This window comes from Lampris incognitus, chromosome 8, assembly GCF_029633865.1.
Source record: "Lampris incognitus isolate fLamInc1 chromosome 8, fLamInc1.hap2, whole genome shotgun sequence".
Classification (NCBI taxonomy): Eukaryota; Metazoa; Chordata; class Actinopteri; order Lampriformes; family Lampridae; genus Lampris; species Lampris incognitus.
In genome coordinates, this window is record NC_079218.1 from 61,245,288 (window position 1) to 61,270,360 (window position 25,073).

The 25,073-nt window shown below is 42.1% G+C and overlaps 1 protein-coding gene across 2 annotated transcripts in view; it reads left to right on the forward strand.

The window, feature by feature from the left end:
* LOC130116828 (A disintegrin and metalloproteinase with thrombospondin motifs 2-like) overlaps window positions 1-25,073 on the forward strand; it is a 304,782-nt gene that overhangs the window by 105,313 nt on the left and 174,396 nt on the right. For both annotated transcript variants that reach the window (XM_056284894.1, XM_056284895.1), the window contains exons 5-6: window positions 11,089-11,172; window positions 12,080-12,163. In XM_056284894.1, the coding sequence (XP_056140869.1) occupies window positions 11,089-11,172; window positions 12,080-12,163 (168 nt within the window). The remainder of the gene's footprint in view (window positions 1-11,088; window positions 11,173-12,079; window positions 12,164-25,073) is intronic.

The window sequence follows — 25,073 nt, forward strand, 5'->3', positions numbered from 1 at the left end:
TCAGTTATAGTGGAATGACTGACTACATGTTGTTATCAGTTGTAGTGGAATGACTGACTTCATGTTGTTATCAGTTGTAGTGGAATGACTGACTACATGTTGTTATCGGTTACAGTAGAATGACTGACAACGTGTTGTTATCAGTTGTAGTGGAATGACTGACTACATGTTGTTATCAGTTGTAGTGGAATGACTGACTACATGTTGTTATCATTCATAGTGGAATGACTGACTACATGTTGTTATCAGTTGTAGTGGAATGACTGACTACATGTTGTTATCAGTTGTAGTGGAATGACTGACTACATGTTGTTATCAGTTGTAGTGGAATGACTGACTTCATGTTGTTATCAGTTGTAGTGGAATGACTGACTACATGTTGTTATCAGTTGTAGTGGAATGACTGACTACATGTTGTTATCATTTATAGTGGAATGACTGACAACATGTTGTTATCAGTTGTAGTGGAATGACTGACTACATGTTGTTATCGGTTACAGTAGAATGACTGACAACGTGTTGTTATCAGTTGTAGTGGAATGACTGACTACATGTTGTTGTCATTTATAGTGGAATGACTGACTACATGTTGTTATCATTTATAGTGGAATGACTGACTTCATGTTGTTATCAGTTATAGTGGAATGACTGACTACATGTTGTTATCAGTTGTAGTGGAATGACTGACAAAATGTTGTTATCAGTTGTAGTGGAATGACTGACTTCATGTTGTTATCAGTTGTAGTGGAATGACTGACTACATGTTGTTATCGGTTACAGTAGAATGACTGACAACGTGTTGTTATCAGTTGTAGTGGAATGACTGACTACATGTTGTTATCATTTTTAGTGGAATGACTGACTACATGTTGTTATCATTTATAGTGGTATGACGGACTACATGTTGTTATCATTTATAGTGGAATGACTGACTACATGTTGTTTTCATTTATAGTGGAATGACTGACTACATGTTGTTATCATTTATAGTGGGATGACTGACTACATATTGTTATCAGTTATAGTGGAATGACTGACTACATGTTGTTATCATTTATAGCGGGATGACTGACTACATGTCGTTATCAGTTGTAGTGGAATGACTGACTGCATGTTGTTATCGGTTGTAGTGGAATGACTGACTACATCTTTTTATCAGTTAAAGTGGAATGACTGACTACATGTTCTCATCAGTTATAGTGGAATGACTGACTACATGTTGTTATCAGTTATAGTGGAATGACTGACTACATGTTGTCAGTTATAGAAAAATGACTGACTACCTGTTGTCAGTTATAGTGGAATGACTGACTACATGTTGTTATCATTTCTAATGGAATGACGGACTACATGTTGTTATCAGTTAATGTGGAATGACTGACTTCATGTTGTTATCAGTTATAGTGGAATGACTGACTACATGTTGTTATCAGTTATAGTGGAATGACTGACTACATGTTTTTAGTTACGGTGGAATGACTGACTACCTGTTGTCAGTTATAGAAAAATGACTGACTACTTGTTGTCAGTTATAGTGGAATGACTGACTACATGTTGTTATCATTTATAGTGGAATGACTGACTACATGTTGTTATCATTTATAGTGGAATGACTGACTACATGTTGTTATCATTTATAATGCAATGACTGACTACATGTTGTTATCATTTATAGTGGAATGACTGACTACATGTTGTTATCAGTTGTAGTGGAATGACTGACTACATGTTGTTATCATTTATAGTGGAATGACTGACTACATGTTGTTATCATTTATAATGGAATGACTGACTACATGTTGTTATCATTTATAGTGGAATGACTGACTACATGTTGTTATCAGTTAAAGTGGAATGACTGACTACAATTTGATTTTAGTTATAGTGGAATGACTGACTACATGTTGTTATCAGTTAAAGTGGAATCACTGACTACATGTTGTTATCAGTTAAAGTGGAATGACTGACTACATGTTGTTATCATTTATAGTGGAATGACTGACTACACGTTGTTATCAATTATAGTGGGATGACTGACTACATGTTGTTATCATTTATAGTGGAATGACTGACTACACGTTGTTATCAATTATAGTGGGATGACTGACTACACGTTGTTATCATTTTTAGTGGAATGACTGACTACATGTTTTTATCATTTTTAGTGGAATGACTGACTACATGTTGTTATCATTTATAGTTGAATGACTGACTACATGTTATCTTTTTTAGTGGAATGACTGACTACATGTTGTTATCAGTTATATTGGGATGACTGATTACATGTTGTTATCAGTTATATTGGGATGACTGATTACATGTTGTTATCATTTATAGTGGAATGACTGACTTCATGTTGTTATCATTTATAGTGGAATGACTGACGACATGTTATCATTCACAATGGAATGACTGACTACACGTTGTTATCAGTTATATTGGGATGACTGACTACATGTTGTTATCATTTTTAGTGGAATGACTGACTACATGTTGTTATCATTTTTAGTGGAATGACTGACTACATGTTGTTATCATTTTAAGTGGAATGACTGGCTACATGTTGTTATCATTTTTAGTGGAATGACTGGCTACATGTTGTTATCATTTTTAGTGGAATGACTGGCTACATGTTGTTATCATTTTTAGTGGAATGACTGACTACATGTTGTTATCATTTATAGTTGAATGACTGACTACATGTTGTTATCATTTTTAGTGGAATGACTGACTACATGTTGTTATCAGTTATAGTGGAATGACTGACTACATGTTGTTATCAGTTGTAGTGGAATGACTGACTACATGTTGTTATCAGTTGTAGTGGAATGACTGACTACATGTTGTTATCAGTTATAGTGGAATGACTGACTACATGTTGTTAACACTTATAGTGGAATGACTGACTACATGTTGTTATCATTTATAGTGGAATGACTGACTACATGTTGTTATCATTTATAGTGGAATGACTGACTACATGTTATCAGTTATATTGGAATGACTGACTACATGTTGTTATCAGTTGTAGTGGAATGACTGACTACATGTTGTTATCAGTTAAAGTGGAATGACTGACTACATGTTGTTATCAGTTATAGTGGAATGACTGACTACATTTTGTTATCATTTATAGTGGGATGACTGACTACATGTTGTTATCATTTACAGTGGAATGACTGACTACATGTTGTTATCATTTATAGTGGAATGACTGACTACATGTTGTTATCATTTATAGTGGAATGACTGACTACATGTTGTTATCAGTTGTAGTGGAATGACTGACTACATGTTGTTATCAGTTATATTTGGATGACTGACTACATGTTGTTATCAGTTATGGTGGAATGACTGACTACATGTTGTTATCATTTATAGTGGAATGACTGACTACATGTTGTTATCAGTTATATTTGGATGACTGACTACATGTTGTTATCAGTTATGGTGGAATGACTGACTACATGTTGTTATCATTTATAGTGGAATGACTGACTACATGTTGTTATCAGTTATATTTGGATGACTGACTACATGTTGTTATCAGTTATGGTGGAATGACTGATTACATGTTGTTATCATTTATAGTGGAATGACTGACGACATGTTATCATTCACAGTGGAATGACTGACTACATGTTGTTTTTAGTTATGGTGGAATGACTGTCTACATGTTGTTATCAGTTATATTGGGATGACTGACTACATGTTGTTATCATTTATAGTGGAATGACTGACTACATGTTGTTATCAGTTGTAGTGGAATGACTGACTTCATGTTGTTATCAGTTATAGTGGAATGACTGACTACATGTTGTTATCAGTTATAGTGGAATGACTGACTACATGTTGTTATCATTAATAGTGGAATGCCTGACTACATGTTGTTATCAGTTATAGTGGAATGACTGACTACATGTTGTTATCATTAATACTGGAATGACTGACTACATGTTGTTATCAGTTGTAGTGGAATGACTGACTTCATGTTGTTATCAGTTATATTGGAATGACTGACGATGTGTTGTTATCATTTATAGTGGAATGACTGACTACATGTTGTTATCGGTTACAGTAGAATGACTGACTACATGTTGTTATCAGTTGTAGTGGAATGACTGACTACATGTTGTTATCATTTATAGTGGAATGACTGACTACATGTTGTTATCATTTATAGTGGAATGACTGACTAAATGTTGTTATCAGTTGTAGTGGAATGACTGACTACATGTTGTTATCAGTTGTAGTGGAATGACTGACTACATGTTGTTATCAGTTAATGTGGAATGACTGACTAAATGTTGTTATCAGTTGTAGTGGAATGACTGACTACATGTTGTTATCAGTTAATGTGGAATGACTGACTACATGTTGTTATCAGTTGTAGTGGAATGACTGACTTCATGTTGTTATCGGTTGTAGTGGAATGACTGACTACATGTTGTTATCGGTTACAGTAGAATGACTGACAACGTGTTGTTATCAGTTGTAGTGGAATGACTGACTACATGTTGTTATCATTTATAGTGGAATGACTGACTACATGTTGTTATCATTTATAGTGGTATGACGGACTACATGTTGTTATCATTTATAGTGGAATGACTGACTTCATGTTGTTATCATTTATAGTGGAATGACTGACTACATGTTGTTTTCATTTATAGTGGAATGACTGATTACATGTTGTTATCATTTATAGTGGGATGATTGACTACATGTTGTTATCATTTATAGCGGGATGACTGACTACATGTTGTTATCGGTTGTAGTGGAATAACTGACTACATCTTTTTATCAGTTAAAGTGGAATGACTGACTACATGTTGTTATCAGTTAAAGTGGAATGACTGACTACATGTTGTTATCAGTTAACGTGGAATGACTGACTACATGTTGTTAACAGTTATAGTGGGATGACTGACTACATGTTGTTATCAGTTATAGTGGAATGACTGACAACATGTTGTTATCAGTTGTAGTGGAATGATTGACTACATGTTGTTATCAGTTATAGTGGAATGACTAACTACATGTTGTTATCAGTTATAGTGGAATGACTGACTACATGTTGTTATCAGTTATAGTGGAATGACTGACTACATGTTCTCATCACATATAGTGGAATGACTGACTACATGTTGTTATCAGTTATAGTGGAATGACTGACTACATGTTGTTATCAGTTATAGTGGAATGACTGACAACATGTTGTTATCAGTTGTAGTGGAATGACTGACTTCATGTTGTTATCAGTTGTAGTGGAACGACTGACTACATGTTGTTATCAGTTAAAGTGGAATGACTGACTACATGTTGTTATCAGTTATAGTGGAATGACTGACAACATGTTGTTATCAGTTGTAGTGGAATGACTGACAACATGTTGTTATCAGTTGTAGTGGAATGAGTGACTACATGTTGTTATCAGTTATAGTGGAATGACTAACTACATGTTGTTATCAGTTGTAGTGGAATGACTGACTACATGTTGTTATCAGTTGTAGTGGAATGACTGACTACATGTTGTTATCATTTATAGTGGAATGACTGACTACATGTTGTTATCATTTATAGTGGAATGACTGACTACATGTTGTTATCAGTTGTAGTGGAATGACTGACTACATGTTGTTATCATTTATAGTGGAATGACTGACTACATGTTGTTATCAGTTGTAGTGGAATGACTGACAACGTGTTGTTATCAGTTGTAGTGGAATGACTGACTACATGTTGTTATCATTTATAGTGGAATGACTGACTACATGTTGTTATCATTTATAGTGGAATGACTGACTTCATGTTGTTATCAGTTATAGTGGAATGACTGACTACATGTTGTTATCAGTTGTAGTGGAATGACTGACAAAATGTTGTTATCAGTTGTAGTGGAATGACTGACTACATGTGGTTATCGGTTACAGTAGAATGACTGACAACGTGTTGTTATCAGTTGTAGTGGAATGACTGACTACATGTTGTTATCAGTTATAGTGGAATGACTGACTACATGTTGTTATCATTTATAGTGGAATGACTGACTACATGTTGTTATCATTTATAGTGGAATGACTGACTACATGTTGTTATCAGTTGTAGTGGAATGACTGACTACATGTTGTTATCATTTATAGTGGAATGACTGACTACATGTTGTTATCAGTTGTAGTGGAATGACTGACTACATGTTGTTATCAGTTGTAGTGGAATGACTGACTTCATGTTGTTATCAGTTGTAGTGGAATGACTGACTACATGTTGTTATCAGTTGTAGTGGAATGACTGACTACATGTTGTTATCATTTATAGTGGAATGACTGACAACATGTTGTTATCAGTTGTAGTGGAATGACTGACTACATGTTGTTATCATTAATAGTGGAAAGACTGACTACATGTTGTTATCAGTTGTAGTGGAATGACTGACTACATGTTGTTATCGGTTACAGTAGAATGACTGACAACGTGTTGTTATCAGTTGTAGTGGAATGACTGACTACATGTTGTTGTCATTTATAGTGGAATGACTGACTACATGTTGTTATCATTTATAGTGGAATGACTGACTTCATGTTGTTATCAGTTATAGTGGAATGACTGACTACATGTTGTTATCAGTTGTAGTGGAATGACTGACAAAATGTTGTTATCAGTTGTAGTGGAATGACTGACTTCATGTTGTTATCAGTTGTAGTGGAATGACTGACTACATGTTGTTATCGGTTACAGTAGAATGACTGACAACGTGTTGTTATCAGTTGTAGTGGAATGACTGACTACATGTTGTTATCATTTATAGTGGTATGACGGACTACATGTTGTTATCATTTATAGTGGAATGACTGACTACATGTTGTTATCATTAATAGTGGAAAGACTGACTACATGTTGTTATCAGTTGTAGTGGAATGACTGACTACATGTTGTTATCGGTTACAGTAGAATGACTGACAACGTGTTGTTATCAGTTGTAGTGGAATGACTGACTACATGTTGTTGTCATTTATAGTGGAATGACTGACTACATGTTGTTATCATTTATAGTGGAATGACTGACTTCATGTTGTTATCAGTTATAGTGGAATGACTGACTACATGTTGTTATCAGTTGTAGTGGAATGACTGACAAAATGTTGTTATCAGTTGTAGTGGAATGACTGACTTCATGTTGTTATCAGTTGTAGTGGAATGACTGACTACATGTTGTTATCGGTTACAGTAGAATGACTGACAACGTGTTGTTATCAGTTGTAGTGGAATGACTGACTACATGTTGTTATCATTTATAGTGGTATGACGGACTACATGTTGTTATCATTTATAGTGGAATGACTGACTACATGTTGTTATCATTTATAGTGGAATGACTGACTACATGTTGTTTTCATTTATAGTGGAATGACTGACTACATGTTGTTATCATTTATAGTGGGATGACTGACTACATATTGTTATCAGTTATAGTGGAATGACTGACTACATGTTGTTATCATTTATAGCGGGATGACTGACTACATGTCGTTATCAGTTTTAGTGGAATGACTGACTACATGTTGTTATCGGTTGTAGTGGAATGACTGACTACATCTTTTTATCAGTTAAAGTGGAATGACTGACTACATGTTCTCATCAGTTATAGTGGAATGACTGACTACATGTTGTTATCAGTTATAGTGGAATGACTGACTACATGTTGTCAGTTATAGAAAAATGACTGACTACCTGTTGTCAGTTATAGTGGAATGACTGACTACATGTTGTTATCATTTCTAATGGAATGACGGACTACATGTTGTTATCAGTTAATGTGGAATGACTGACTTCATGTTGTTATCAGTTATAGTGGAATGACTGACTACATGTTGTTATCGGTTACAGTAGAATGACTGACAATGTGTTGTTATCATTTATAGTAGAATGACTGACTACATGTTGTTATCAGTTGTAGTGGAATGACTGACTTCATGTTGTTATCAGTTGTAGTGGAATGACTGACTACATGTTGTTATCAGTTGTAGTGGAATGACTGACTACATGTTGTTATCAGTTATAGTGGAATGACTGACTACATGTTTTTAGTTACGGTGGAATGACTGACTACATGTTGTTATCATTTATAATGGAATGACTGACTACATGTTGTCAGTTATAGAAAAATGACTGACTACCTGTTGTCAGTTATAGAAAAATGACTGACTACCTGTTGTCAGTTATAGTGGAATGACTGACTACATGTTGTTATCATTTATAGTGGAATGACTGACTACATGTTGTTATCATTTATAATGGAATGACTGACTACATGTTGTTATCATTTATAGTGGAATGACTGACTACATGTTGTTATCAGTTAAAGTGGAATGACTGACTACAATTTGATTTTAGTTATAGTGGAATGACTGACTACATGTTGTTATCAGTTAAAGTGGAATCACTGACTACATGTTGTTATCAGTTAAAGTGGAATGACTGACTACATGTTGTTATCATTTATAGTGGAATGACTGACTACACGTTGTTATCAATTATAGTGGGATGACTGACTACATGTTGTTATCATTTATAGTGGAATGACTGACTACACGTTGTTATCAATTATAGTGGGATGACTGACTACATGTTGTTATCATTTATAGTGGAATGACTGACTACATGTTGTTATCATTTATAGTGGAATGACTGACTACACGTTGTTATCATTTTTAGTGGAATGACTGACTACATGTTTTTATCATTTTTAGTGGAATGACTGACTACATGTTGTTATCATTTATAGTTGAATGACTGACTACATGTTATCTTTTTTAGTGGAATGACTGACTACATGTTGTTATCAGTTATATTGGGATGACTGATTACATGTTGTTATCAGTTATATTGGGATGACTGATTACATGTTGTTATCATTTATAGTGGAATGACTGACTTCATGTTGTTATCATTTATAGTGGAATGACTGACGACATGTTGTTATCATTCACAGTGGAATGACTGACTACACGTTGTTATCAGTTATATTGGGATGACTGACTACATGTTGTTATCATTTTTAGTGGAATGACTGACTACATGTTGTTATCATTTTTAGTGGAATGACTGACTACATGTTGTTATCATTTTTAGTGGAATGACTGGCTACATGTTGTTATCATTTTTAGTGGAATGACTGGCTACATGTTGTTATCATTTTTAGTGGAATGACTGACTACATGTTGTTATCATTTTTAGTGGAATGACTGACTACATGTTGTTATCATTTTTAGTGGAATGACTGACTACATGTTGTTATCATTTTTAGTGGAATGACTGACTACATGTTGTTATCATTTATAGTTGAATGACTGACTACATGTTGTTATCATTTTTAGTGGAATGACTGACTACATGTTGTTATCAGTTATAGTGGAATGACTGACTACATGTTGTTATCAGTTATAGTGGAATGACTGACTACATGTTGTTATCAGTTGTAGTGGAATGACTGACTACATGTTGTTATCAGTTATAGTGGAATGACTGACTACATGTTGTTAACACTTATAGTGGAATGACTGACTACATGTTGTTATCATTTATAGTGGAATGACTGACTACATGTTGTTATCATTTATAGTGGAATGACTGACTACATGTTGTTATCAGTTATATTGGAATGACTGACTACATGTTGTTATCAGTTGTAGTGGAATGACTGACTACATGTTGTTATCAGTTAAAGTGGAATGACTGACTACATGTTGTTATCAGTTATAGTGGAATGACTGACTACATGTTGTTATCAGTTATAGTGGAATGACTGACTACATTTTGTTATCATTTATAGTGGGATGACTGACTACATGTTGTTATCATTTACAGTGGAATGACTGACTACATGTTGTTATCATTTATAGTGGAATGACTGACTACATGTTGTTATCAGTTGTAGTGGAATGACTGACTACATGTTGTTATCAGTTATATTTGGATGACTGACTACATGTTGTTATCAGTTATGGTGGAATGACTGACTACATGTTGTTATCATTTATAGTGGAATGACTGACTACATGTTGTTATCAGTTATATTTGGATGACTGACTACATGTTGTTATCAGTTATGGTGGAATGACTGACTACATGTTGTTATCATTTATAGTGGAATGACTGACTACATGTTGTTATCAGTTATATTTGGATGACTGACTACATGTTGTTATCAGTTATGGTGGAATGACTGATTACATGTTGTTATCATTTATAGTGGAATGACTGACGACATGTTATCATTCACAGTGGAATGACTGACTACATGTTGTTTTTAGTTATGGTGGAATGACTGTCTACATGTTGTTATCAGTTATACTGGGATGACTGACTACATGTTGTTATCATTTATAGTGGAATGACTGACTACATGTTGTTATCAGTTGTAGTGGAATGACTGACTTCATGTTGTTATCAGTTAACGTGGAATGACTGACTACATGTTGTTATCAGTAGTAGTGGAATGACTGACTTCATGTTGTTATCAGTTATAGTGGAATGACTGACTACATGTTGTTATCAGTTATAGTGGAATGACTGACTACATGTTGTTATCATTAATAGTGGAATGCCTGACTACATGTTGTTATCAGTTATAGTGGAATGACTGACTACATGTTTTTATCATTAATACTGGAATGACTGACTACATGTTGTTATCAGTTGTAGTGGAATGACTGACTTCATGTTGTTATCAGTTATATTGGAATGACTGACGATGTGTTGTTATCATTTATAGTGGAATGACTGACTACATGTTGTTATCGGTTACAGTAGAATGACTGACTACATGTTGTTATCAGTTGTAGTGGAATGACTGACTACATGTTATTATCAGTTATAGTGGAATGACTGACTACATTTCATTATCAGTTATAGTGGAATGACTGACTACATATTATCAGTTGTCGTGGAATAACTGACTACATGTTGTTATCGGTTGTCGTGGAATGACTGACTACGTGTTTTCAGTTATGGTGTAAGTCTGGTGCGTGTTTCTTCACTGCTACAACTGCAGATGGAGCAAGTCAACCCGTGTGCTCTGCTCCTCAGGTGCTGCTGGGGGTGGATTATTCTGTTCTTCTGTTCCACGGACGAGACAACATTCAGAAGTACCTGCTGACCCTGATGAACATAGTAACTCACACACACACACACACACACACACACACACACACACACACACACATACTCATACTATATACACACACAGCAACACACATACACTATATACACATACTATACACTTGCTTGCTTGCTGGTTGTCCATGGTGCCCGATGATGACCATCTTCTTCTATTTGTGGGTCCTTTGAGGACTCAGATAGCAGAAGATACCTGCGCAGCAGAGATGGTTTTTAAAGTGGCATGGGGGGTGCGCTTCTCCCAACGCCACATGACTTGATTGTGGAGGAGATGGTTCCGATGGCAAGGGGGATCCCTAGACGACCGGCACCTCCACACAACTGCAGGGAGCTGCCGGAAATCCAGTTTTTCGGAAACCGCCTCGAAGCGTGCCGCCACAGCTCGCTTTTCTGTTGGGGTAAGCTCCCTTAGCCTTATGTCTTCCAGACTCACCCACAAGGCAGCGGGGCAGTGGTTGATAGGTGCAAGGGCGTGTCCACCAGGGTGGGCCTGCACACCATATCTCTGGGGCCCACTGCTGCTCCGAGATCCCCTGCCAAGTTAGCCTGGGGCAGCAAGACCCCAGTTACCATGTGTGGCCACGGGGAGGCCTGGCAGGAGTCTTGGTGAAGGAGAGGCTATATACTGGCAAGGGAAGGCTTACACGCTACGATGCTTCCCTATTCGCCACAAAGGCTAGCCAGCGGCAGCAAGCTAAGGGCAGGAAGGACACAAGCGGGTTGGAAGAACACATGCACCTTCCCTCCAACTACACACTGCTGCACTAGACGCATCACAACACCCTGTGTGTATGTACACACACACACACCAACACACACACGCTATACACACCAGACACACACACACACACACACACACACACACAGTGCTTGGTGTGAACATGGTGGTTGTGTGTCTCAGGTGAATGAGATCTATCAGGACCGGTCCCTGGGAGCAAACATCAATGTTGTTCTGGTCCGGATTGTCATGCTGAGTGCTACAAAGGTAAACCTATCTATCTATCTGTCTGTTTATATCTGTCTGTCTGTCTGTCTGTCTATCTCTCTATCTATCTATTATGTTACATTGCAGTCATTTAGCCGACGCTTTTATCCAAAACGACTTACAATAAGTGCATCATTTAACGTAGGAAATCAGGAGAACTACTAGTCATCAGAGGTCATAAGTGCATCTAAACAAGCATCTAAGAGCAAAACCAGTGCTAAAGTGCAAGAAAGAGACTTTTTTTTAAACGAGTGAATACAATAAGTGCTAAGAACAAGTAACAGGGTAGTAGTTCTTAAAGACGTGAGTTTTCAACCTGCGCCGAAAGATGGGCAGCGACTCCGCTGACCTGACACCAGTGGGGAGTTCATTCCACCACTGTGGGGCCAGGACAGAAAAGAGCCGTGACCGGGTCGATTGACAGCGGGATCCTATCAGCGACGGGGCAACCAGGCGTCCCGAGGCAGCAGAGCGAAGTGGTCGGGCGGGGGTGTAGGGCTTGATCATGGCCTGGAGATAGGAAGGAGCTGTTTCTTTCATTGCCCTGTAGGCTAGCACCAGAGTCTTAAACTTGATGCGAGCAGCTACTGGGAGCCAGTGTAGGGACATGCGAAGGCGACTTGTGTGGGAGAACTTAGGGTGGTTGAACACCAGACGAGCTGCAGCTTTCTGAACAAGCTCCAGGGGTCTGATAGCCGACGCCAGGCCTCCAGCAAGCAGGGAGTTGCCATAGTCCAGCCGGGAGATGACCAGAGCCTGGATGAGCACCTGTGCCATCTCGTCGGTGAGGAATGGGCAAATCCTCCTAATGTTATAGAGGAGAAATCCGCAGGAGCAAGCAACCGATGCAACGTTTGCAGCAAATGACAGTTGGTCACGCAGGATCACAGCCAGATTCCTCCCAGTCTGAGTTGGCTTTCACCACGGTGTTGTCAATGGTGAATGCCAGGTCCTGGTGCGGGCAACCTTTCCCCGGGAGGAACATCAGCTCTGTCTTGTCCAGATTGAGCTTCAGGTGGTGTGTTGCCATCCACTCCGAGATGTCAGTCAAGCACGCAGCAATGTGTGTCTCTACTTGTGTGTCAGAGGGAGGAAAGGACAAGATCAGCTGGGTGTCATCAGCATAACAATGGTAAGAGAAGTCATGTGAGCGAATAACAGAACCCAGGGATGTCATGTACAGGGAGAAAAGGAGAGGCCCCAGAACCAAACCATGTGGAACGCCTGTAGTCAGTCTGCGAGGCTCTGACACAGATCCCCTCCATGTCACCTGGTAGGAGCGACCCGTCAGGTCAAACATTGAGAGTGCAGAGCCTGTGACACCCAGCCCCTCGAGGGTAGAGAGGAGGATCTGGTGGTTCACTGTGTCGAATGCAGCTGACAGGTCCAGCAGTATCAGGACAGAGGAGAGAGAGTTTGCTCTTGCAGAGTACAGCAATTCTGTCACTGCAAGGAGGGCTCTCTCTATCGAGTGACCCACCCTGAACCCAGACTGGTTGGGGTCCAGGAGGTTGTTCTGGTGGAGGTACAAAGAAAGTTGGTTAAAGACAGCATGTTCGAAAGATTTGGATAGAAAGGGTAGAAGGGAAACTGGTCTGTAGTTTTTGATGTCATATGGGTTAAGTGATGGTTTCTTGAGAAGGGAGGTGACTCTAGCAGTCTTGAAGGTAGATGGAAAGCGTCCTGCCTGGACGGAGGTGTTGATGAGGTGGGTTAGATAAGGAAGGAGTTAAGCTGCTATAGACTGAAGAAGAGGAGAGGGGACCGGGTCAAGGGAGCATGTGGTGGGGCGCCTGGATGTGATGAGGTTTAGAACCTCATCGGGGGACAGGGGAGCGAGGTGGGATAGGGTGGGACGTGGAGAGGTGGGGGAGGGTGCAGAGGGTGGGATAATGCAAGCAGCAGTAACCGGGTGGTGAGAAAAGGAGGATCTGATGTCATTTACCTTCTTGTCAAAGAAGTTAGCAAAGTCATCAGGGAGAAGGATGGAAGTAGGAGGAGGGTGTGGGGGTTGAAGAAGTGTAGAGAAGGTTTCAAAGAGTTTCTTAGGATTAGAGGCAGAGGATAGGATTTTAGAGCGATGGAAGGCAGCCTTAGCAGCAGAAAGGGAGGAGGAGAAAGTGGAAAGAAGAGATTGGAAGTTGAGAAGGTCCTCTGGGAGGTTGTCTTTTCTCCATTTGCGCTCTGCCACTCTCAGTCTCCGTCTGTCAGTACGTACTGAGTCGGTCAGCCAAGGGACAGGTGGAGTTGGGTGTGCAGGCCTGGAGGTGAGGGGACAGAGATTGTCCAGAGAAGAGGAGAGGGTAGAGAGAAGAAGATCAGTAGCAGTGTCAGGGGGTAGGAGAGAGAAAGATTCAGGTGTAGGGAGGATAGAGGTAACAGAGGAAGAAAGATCAGTGGTGGAGAGAGAGCAGAGGTGTCTATGGGTGGAAACCATGTGGGTAGGGGAAGGGGCTGAGGGGGGTGAAGAGAGGGAGAGAGAGTAGGACATGAAATAGTGGTCAGAGAGCTGGAGGGGAGTAACAGAGAGATTGGAAATAGGACAGTGTCTAGTAAAGATAAGGTCCAGCTGGTTGCTGGCCTTGTGGGTAGCAGGAGAGGGTGAGAGGTGAAGGTCAAAGGAGGAGAGGAAAGAGAGAAGAGGATCTAGCTTGTTAGTGTGGATGTTGAAGTCACCGAGAAGGGTAAGTGCAGAGTCATCAACAGGGAAGTGCGAGACAAGTGTGTCAAGCTCCTCCAGAAACTCACCAAGGGGGCCTGGTGGGCGGTACACAACCACAATGGTGAGTTTGACTGGATAAGAGACAGTAACAGCATGAAATTCAAAAGAGGGCGGAGAAAATTGTGGAATGGAAACAAGAGAGTATTTCCATTTCAGGGAGATTAGCAGGCCAGTACCACCACCCTGCCTCCCAACTCTGTGAGTGTGAGAAAAAGAGTACACATCAGACAGAGCTGCAGGTGTGGTAGTGTTTTCTGACATGATCTGGGTCTCAGTTAGAGCAAGAAAGTTGAGGGAGAGCAAGGATGCGTAGCCTGAGATAAACTCAGCTTTCGGCACCGCAGACTGGCAATTCCAGAGCCCACCCGTCACCACCTGCTCAACGTGAGTGGAGAGAGTGGGATAGATGAGATTGGTAGGGTCACAGCACCTAGGAGTGGCCCAACGTCTATGCCAGCCCCGGGAAGAGGAAAGGATAGGAATGCAAAGGAAACACATAGTCTATACTAGGTACACAAGATACAGATGACTGACCGGATCTAAAAAGAGCAGTCCGTGCTTGACGAAGTCTTGGCTTGAAAAAGTCGCACTTGCAAGAAAGATGATACTTACTCTGTTCTAGATGAACCAGCAATTCAGAATCACTCCAGAAGTTAGGATGCACACTGGATTAAAACTGAATCAGGCCGGACTTATAAATCCCTGTGATGTTCTGGCCACATCCTGGCCACTTAACACCCAATTGGCCAAAGAGGTACACTGAAAATAGGCCTATTGCCCAGAAACTGGACACTTATGTAAAACTCTATCAAACCTCACACAATACAATTAAAACTGCAAACAGCAAGTTACCAAGGAATATATTTATAAGCTAAAAGGATAACTAAGTAAAAACAGCTAGGCAACAAGAAATATTTGAGGACACACTAGGTGAAAAACAGCTGCAGCTAGAATAAGTGAATAAGACAAGTAAGTAAATAGAATAAGACAGCTACAGGTAGAATAAGATCCCACTAGGAACCAGCAGCAGAATTATAGACAAAAGGACTAATACTCAAGTAGCTGGAATAAGACTAGTAGCAACTTGTTAAGCAAGAAAGATGATACTTACTCTGCTCTAGATGAACCAGCAATTCAGAGTCACTCCAGAAGTTAGGATGCACACTAGATTAAAACTGAATCAGGCCAGATTTATAAATCCCTGTGATGTTCTGGCCACATCCTGGCCACTTAACACCCAATTAACACCCAATTGGCCAAAGAGGTACACTGAAAATAGGCCTATTGCCCAGAAACTGGTCACTTATGTAAAACTCTATCAAACCTCACACAATACTATTAAAACTGCAAACAGCAAGTTACCAAGGTATATATTTATAAGCTAAAAGGATAACTAAGTCAAAACAGCTAGGCAACAAGAAATATTTGAGGGCACACTAGGTGAAAAAAACAGCTACAGCTAGATTAAGTAGATAAGAGATAAGTAAGTAAATAGAATAAGACAGCTACAGCTAGAATAAGATCCCACGAGGAACCAGCAGCAGATGTGTTGATAAAAGGACTAATACTCAAGCAGCTGGAATAAGAATAGTAGCAACTGGTTAAGCAAGAAAAATGATACTTACTCTATTCTAGATGAACCAGCAATTCAGAATCACTCCAGAAGTTAAAATGCCCAGAAGTTAAAATCTATCTGTCTGTCTGTCTGTCTGTCTGTCTGTCTGTCTGTCTGTCTGTCTGTCTGTCTGTCTGTCTGTCTGTCTCTGTCTGTCTTTCTGTCTTTCTGTCTATCTATCTATCTATCTGTCTGTCTGTCTGTCTGTCTGTCTGTCTGTCTGTCTGTCTGTCCGTCTATCTATCTATCCATCTATCTATCCATCTAGCTAATGATAATACTAATAAAAATAATAATGATAATAATAGTAATAATACTGCTACTACTTTCGGCTGCTCCCGTTAGGGGGCGCCACAGCGGATCATCCGTTTCCATTTCTTCCTGTCTTCTGCGTCTTCCTCTGTCACACCAGCCACCTGCATGTCCTCCCTCACCACATCCATAAACCTCCTCTTTGGCCTTCCTCTCCTCCTCTTCCCTGGCAGCTCCATATTCAGCATCCTTCTCCCAGTATACCCAGCATCTCTCCTCCACACATGTCCAAACCATCTCAATCTTGTCTCTCTTGCTTTGTCTCCAAACCGTCCAACCTGAGCAGTCCCTCTAATATACTCGTTCCTAATCCTGTCCTTCTTCATCACTCCCAGTGATGAGAACTACAGTGCGCAGCATGCTGTGTACGTAAGAGGAGGGGCACGCAACAATATGTTTTAGCGCAGTTCTGTACTGGGGCATTCTGGGATTTTTCGAGTTTGGACTGGAAGCAGATGGCTGAATAAAGCATGGTATTAAAAGCGACTCCCTTGCCTGTCGTTTATGCACATGACATGGTGTCAGAAGATCTTCGAATCCACTTACCCCAATAATGGGGAACGGAGTTGGTCCGGTGAGACGAGGAATGGCAACATTTAACCCCCCCGAGGCGTTTGATGTCACGCAACCGGCGGCATGGCCGATTTGGATTCAGAGGTCTTCCCGGTTTCCACTAGCAACCAAGCTAAATGCGGAGGATGGTGAGATCCAAGTCAATTCCTTGATATACGCAATGGGGAGAGATGCAGAAGCTATTTTTAATTCATTTACGTTCGAAGAGGCTTCTCACGCTAACGATGATGACAGGGTGGTCAGGAAGTTCAACGAGCATTTCGTACCACGGAGAAATGTCCTCCACGAACGGGCATGTTTCCCCAGCGCTCGCAGAGAGCTGGAGAGACTGTCGAGGCCTTGGTGAGGAGGAGTTTATATGAGTTGGCAGAACACTGCGAGTTCGGGGCATTAAAGGAAGAGCAAATTCCCGATAGAGTTGTGATCGGAGTTGCTGACCGACACCACGTGTCACAGAAGTTGCAGATGGAGGATGAGCTCCCGCTAGGAAAAGCGGTGCAAATGGCCCCCCGTCAGTTCGAGCTGGTTAAACAGCAGAATGCGGGAGGAATTACAGCTGAACTGGATGCAGTTAGTAAAGCACAGGGTGCCAATACCAACCGCGACCGCAGTAACGCTAGCAACCACTACAATAAGGGCCCAAAACAGCCCCGCCCCCCCCATGTACTCGCGTGCACGGGCAGCAGCAGCAGGAATGCCCTGCACGCAACAGGTGTTGCAGGAAATGCGGCAAGCTGGGACATTTTGCTGCCGTATGCAAAACCAGAGACGTGAGGGAGGTCGTTCACCAGGATGACGCGTATGAGGGCGAAGCGGGAAGTGAAAGCCGCCCCTACTTTCTTGGTTGCATAGAGGGGATGGATTTGGAGAAAAAGTGGCAACTGGAGTTACCGATCTGCGGCAAGTTGGTTAATTTTAAAATCGATACAGGGGAGGACATCACTACCATGTCACAGACTGCATATAGGTCACTGTCTGAACGGCCACAGCTGCTTAAAACATCAGTCGACCTGAGAAGCCCAGGGGGAGCACTGCAGTGTGCGGGGAAATTTGTGGTGTGCACGAAGAGACGGGGGAAGATGCACAAAATTGGGATTTTTGTGATAAAAGGACCAACATGCCTGTGCTGGAGAGGAAACTCCAGCCACAGCTCTTCGACCACAAGGAGGTGGAGAAGAATGACAGAAGGGCAAAAGAGGCTTATAAGTTTTTCTTCGACAGGAGACACTCTGCACTTGCCCTGACCGAACTGCACTCGGGTGAGAGGGTACGAGTCCAACTAGACGGGCAGAAGGGGCGGAACATGCCCCCAGTCGTGGTGAATCCCTCAGGGGAGCCACGCTCCTACACGGTGCGTACGGAAGACGGGGCTGTCTTCAGACGGAACCACAGGCACCTGCAGTCCGTGCCTGCCCCTGCAACTGTTGCAACCCAACCGGCCAGAGACAGCAATGACTTGCAGCAGGAACAACTCAGCCCACCGGTCGCCACCTCATCGGGCACTCCCACGGAGCCGGACGTGCCAGCAAGGCCCTCTGGGTTCACCATCACCTCCAGTGGCAGAGTTGTAAAACCCCCAAAGCGGTACGATGTCTAGATACTGAGTGAGCAATGGGGCAGAATAATCCCCACACTCAGTCGAAGGGCTGGGCAGTCTACCCCACCCTTCAGGTTCAGTTTTGAAGTGCATGTCTTCATTGTTAGCTGGTTGTGCTGTTAATTAGCAAATTGCTAATATGGTATTGCTGTTGCTATGTTTTATAATCTAGCAATGTTATTGTTTCCATTGGAACATACATGTTCTTTAAAAGGAGGGAGATGTGAGGAGAACTACAGTGCCCAGCATGCTGTGTACGTAAGAGAGGGCACGTAACCATATGTTTTAGCGCGGTTCTGTACTGGGGCATTCTGGGGATGGTCCGGGTCGGGGACAGGAAGCAGATGGCTGAATAAAGCATGGTATTAATTGCGACTCCCTTGCCTGTCGTATATGCACATGACACTCCCAATGAAAATCTTATCATCTTCACCTCTGCCACCTCCAGCTCCTCCTCCTGTCTTTTCATCAGTGCCACTGTCTCCAAACCATACAACATAGCTGGTCTCACTACCATCTTGTAAACCTTCCCTTTAGCCCTTGCTGGTACCCTTCTGTCACACATCACTCCTGACACTCTTCTCCACCCACCCTGCCCCGTTACTATGGACAGTTGACCCCAAGTATTTAAACTCATCCACCTTCGTCACCTCCACTCCTTGCATCCTGACCATTCCACTGTCCTCCCTCTCAGTCACGCATAGGTATTCTGTCTTGCTCCTACTGACTTTCATTCCTCTTCTCTCCAGTGCATACCTCCACCTCTCCAGGCTCTCCTCCACCTGCACCCTACTCTCGCTACAGATCACAATGTCATCCGCGAACATCATAATAATGATAATAATAGTAATAATAATGATAATAAAAGTAGTAATAAAAGTAATAATGAGACTTATAGTGAGACTTACGTGCTCGGCTCTCCTGTTTGCATTTCTGCTAGCCAGCGGTGAAGGTTAAGAGTGACACGTGACAGATACACAACACTACACCAACACACTAGACGCTTCACAACAATCCCGCTTCTTACACAAGAATGTCACACACATTGGGCGTCCGGGAGCATAGTAGTCTATTCCGTTGCCTACCAACATGGGATCACCGGGTCGAATCCCCGTGTTACCTCCGGCTTGGTCGGGCGTCCCTACAGACACAGTTGGCCGTGTCTGTGGCTGGGAAGCCGGATGTGGGTACTTGTCCTGGTCGCTGCACTACTGCCTCCTCTGGTCAGTCGGGGTGCCCACCGGATCGGCAGAGAGGGGGTGGAGCAGCGACCGGGACGACTCAAAAAGAGCGGGGTAATTGGCCAGATAAAATTGGGGACAAAAAAGGGGGAAAATTGAAAAAAAAGAAAAGAAAGAATGTCAGACACACTATCATGAACACTACCATAGACAGATAGACAGGACTATCTATCTATCTGTCTGTCTGTCTGTCTGTCTGTCTGTCTGTCTCTATTCTGTCCATCAGTCAGATTTGCAGAAAAGAACAAGAGAACATAGTAGATTTTGTGTAGAGGTCAAAAGGCAACAGGAAATACTAAATCATAAAAGTGAAAAATCAATTCAAAACCAACAACTCTTCTCCTCTCTCTTCACCTGTTCCTTATTTGCTTTCTGCCACCTCCATTCATCCCTTTCTTCTCTCTCCCTCTCCCTCTGTCTCCCTCACCCTCCATCTCTCTCTCCCTCACCCTCCATCTCTCTCTCCCTCCCTCCCCCTCTCTCACGCTCCCTCTGTCTCCCTCCCTCCCTCCCTCCCCCTCTCTCTCTCTCTCTCTCTGTCTCTGTCTGTCTGTCTGTCTGTCTGTCTGTCTGTCTGTCTGTCTGTCTGTCTGTCTGTCTGTCTCTCTCAACTCAAAGGGCTTTATTGGCATGAAAGTTTTAAAACAATGTTGCCAAGGCATCAAAATACAGCGTGGACAGTACACAATAACACTAATAATGAACATCAACACAACATTGTAGCGATCAATAAAGAAACAGTAACAATGAAGGAACAATAAAACAACAGTAACAATAAAGAAACAATGAAGGAACAATAAAACAACAGTAACAATAAAGAAACAGAAGTAGATCAGAAGGTGGAGCATGGGTTGTGAGGAGACTACAGCTCTCATGTGTTGTGCTGCTTGTCTCTCAGGCTGGGACATGACCTGACATGTCCTGCTGCATCTATGTGCTGACACTGTTTTCCCCAAGTACATGCTGCATTTCAGTCTGCTCACACAATCTATCAACATCTGCATTTCGGTCTGGTCACACAATGTATCAACATCTGCATTTCAGTCTGCTCACACAATGCATCAACATCTGCATTTCAGTCTGCTCACACAATGTATCAACATCTGTATTTCAGTCTGGTCACAATGCATCAACATCTGCATTTCAGTCTGGTCACACAATGTATCAACATCTGCATTTTCGTCTGGTCACACAATGTATCAACATCTCCATTTTCGTCTGGTCACAATGTATCAACATCTGCATTTTCGTCTGGTCACAATGTATCAACATCTCCATTTTCATCTGGTCACATAATCTATCAACATCTGCATTTTCATCTGGTCACACAATCTATCAACATCTGCATTTTAGTCTGTTCAGAGAGTGTGTCGAAGTCTTGGAATTTACATTTAATTTTTGTAAGAACTTTGTCCTTAAGTCTTCATATGTGCTACATTGTAGCAGGAAGTGATGCTGTTGTCTCCACCTGTCTCTCTGGACAGAGCTGACACAGCCTGTCTTGTCTAGGCAGCAGGTCTGTCTCTCTCTGTCTCTCTGTCTCCACCTGTCTCTCTGGACAGAGCTGATGCAGCCTGTCTTCTCTGGGCAGCAGGTCTGTCTCTCTGTCTCTCTGTCTCCACCTGTCTCTGTGGACAGAGCTGATGCAGCCTGTCTTCTCTAGACAGCAGGTCTGTCTCTCTGTCTCCCTGTCTCCACCTGTCTCTGTGGACAGAGCTGATGCAGCCTGTCTTGTCTAGGCAGCAGGTCTGTCTCTCTCTGTCTCTCTGTCTCCACCTGTCTCTCTGGACAGAGCTGATGCAGCCTGTCTTCTCTGGGCAGCAGGTCTGTCTCTCTCTGTCTCCACCTGTCTCTGTGGACAGAGCTGATGCAACCTGTCTTCTCTAGACAGCAGGTCTGTCTCTCTGTCTCCACCTGTCTCTGTGGACAGAGCTGATGCAGCCTGTCTTCTCTGGGCAGCAGGTCTGTCTCTCTGTCTCCACCTGTCTCTGTGGACAGAGCTGATGCAGCCTGTCTTCTCTGGGCAGCAGGTCTGCCTGTGTCGGCCAGTCTCTATGGCCAAGCTGTGATCACCGAGTCTGTCCATAGTCAGGGCCTTCCTCAGCTTCTGGTCGGTCAGGGTGGTCAGTAGTCTGCCATCGTGGACCGTCTGTTTAGAGCCACATAACACCGAAGTCTGCTTTGAGTTTTAGTGATAGATGTCCAGTGGTTAATGTAATGTTCTGGTTCTTTAGCTATAATGTGGTCGGGCCAGATGGTGTGAGGACTGTCCTGATGCCTCGTGCTGTTGGCTGGGCTGAGCCTCAGCACCAGCTGGCTGAGGGGACTCCTCTCTTTGTTTTCTCTTTGTTTTCTTGGTATCTGAGAGCTTTGTGATGGTAGGAGTTGGGCTTACTTGCTTTTAGGTGTTGGTAGAATTTGATTGTTCTGTTTTGCATCGTTATTAACAGGAGAAACTGGCCCGGTTCTGCTCGGCATCTAGTGTTGGGCGTGTTCCTGTGTACTGTGAGAATGCTCTTGCAAATCTCAGTGTGCAAGAGCATTCTCAGAGTACACAGGAACACGCCCAGCTCTGTCTGTCTGTCTCTGTCTCCCTCTCTCCTCCCCGTCTCTCCCTCCCTCTCTCTGGCTCTCTCTCTGTCTCTCTCCCTCTCTGTCTCTCTCCCCCCTCTCTCTCTGTCTCTCTCTCTGTCTCGCTCTCCCCCCTCCCTCTCTCTCTCTCTATCTCCCTCCCTCTTTCTCTATTAGACATGTATCGATGGGTGTTGTCATTAAATCAGCAGCCAGGAACTCTGGAGGTCAGTAGTTATAACTGAACAGGTCAGGTTGGTGGAATAATCGAAGTTGCACCATGTGGATTTATCATTTTTATTTCTTTGTCTGAGGAAGACTCCAGTAAACACTGTCACACAACAGGCAGGATGAAGGCTATTTATCAGAACAGTCATTAAAAAAAGAAAATCAACTAGTAGTAACCAGTTACCATCAATAATTGAGCAGCATTGTGATGATCAAGACACAAAAGGTGATTGGAGGTAACGAGGCTGTGCAAATGTAGAAGGGTTGGATATTGCAGGAAAGAAGAGACGAACATTTTCTCTGATTGGCTACACGAACACGAGTCTTTTATTTCTCCCTCCAAAACCAACAGCCCCTGCAACTTGGCGCTGCCCCAGCCAATCATCATCATAGCTCACCCTGTTAACCCGGAAACACTTCCTTAAAGCGACCAGAATTGATTATGGGCACATTAAACTGCACCTCGGGACTCCCTTGAGCAAGGCCAGTCCCCCACTGGCTCCCCCTGCCAGGGTAACGGTGAAGCTGATGGCAGCAGGTCAGTGGATGCAGCTTCAAGGCGGACGAACTTGAACGAGGTCAGCGGTTTGAATTGCATGTCGCTTGGTGGGATATCTTTTTCAAGACAACAGCAAGGGATAACCAGTCTAGTAAGGACGACTGCGGACCCAGAAAGGGAGTGGTGACACTACTGGGTATCAAACAACTAGCCTTCACATCAGTAGAGGAAATATCATGCCATCCATCTTGTTGGACAGAATGGTAAACAAGATAGAATCAGAGATGTCAGATGAGCAAGCAGGTTACAGACAGCAGGTGACAGACAAGGAAGAGGGTGTGCAGAAGTGCTGGTAACACTGCAAAAACTCGTTGAAAAGGTGTAAGTCACACACAGCTCTTTAACATCATGCTGGGGACGGCTTCCCCTAGACACCTCCTTGTGCTACTTCAAGGTCTACATATTGGCTAGACGGCAGTGGTGAGATGGAATGATGAGGATACAGAAGCTTTTCCAATAGACAAGGGTGTACGTCAAGGTTGCATTTTATCACCATGCCTATTCACACTATATATTCACACTATACACAGAACAAGTGGCGCGTGAGGCAGATATAGATGAATATGGAGTGAGCATACACTACCGTTCAAAAGTTTGGGATCACCCAAACAATTTCGTGTTTTCCATGAAAAGTCACACTTATTCACCACCATATGTTGTGAAATGAATAGAAAATAGAGTCAAGACATTGACAAGGTTAGAAATAATGATTTGTATTTGAAATAAGATTTTTTTTACATCAAACTTTGCTTTCGTCAAAGAATCCTCCATTTGCAGCAATTACAGCATTGCAGACCTTTGGCATTCTAGCTGTTAATTTGTTGAGGTAATCTGGAGAAACTGCACCCCACGCTTCCAGAAGCAGCTCCCACAAGTTGGATTGGTTGGATGGGCACTTCTTTGAGCAGATTGAGTTTCTGGAGCATCACATTTGTGGGGTCAATTAAACGCTCAAAATGGCCAGAAAAAGAGAACTTTCATCTGAAACTCGACAGTCTATTCTTGTTCTTAGAAATGAAGGCTATTCCATGCGAGAAATTGCTAAGAAATTGAAGATTTCCTACACCGGTGTGTACTACTCCCTTCAGAGGACAGCACAAACAGGCTCTAACAGGTACTATTTAATGAAGATGCCAGTTGGGGACCTGTGAGGCGTCTGTTTCTCAAACTAGAGACTCTAATGTACTTATCTTCTCGCTCAGTTGTGCAACGCGGCCTCCCACTTCTTTTTCTACTCTGGTTAGAGCCTGTTTGTGCTGTCCTCTGAAGGGAGTAGTACACACCGGTGTAGGAAATCTTCAATTTCTTAGCAATTTCTCGCATGGAATAGCCTTCATTTCTAAGAACAAGAATAGACTGTCGAGTTTCAGATGAAAGTTCTCTTTTTCTGGCCATTTTGAGCGTTTAATTGACCCCACAAATGTGATGCTCCAGAAACTCAATCTGCTCAAAGAAGTGCCCATCCAACCAATCCAACTTGTGGGAGCTGCTT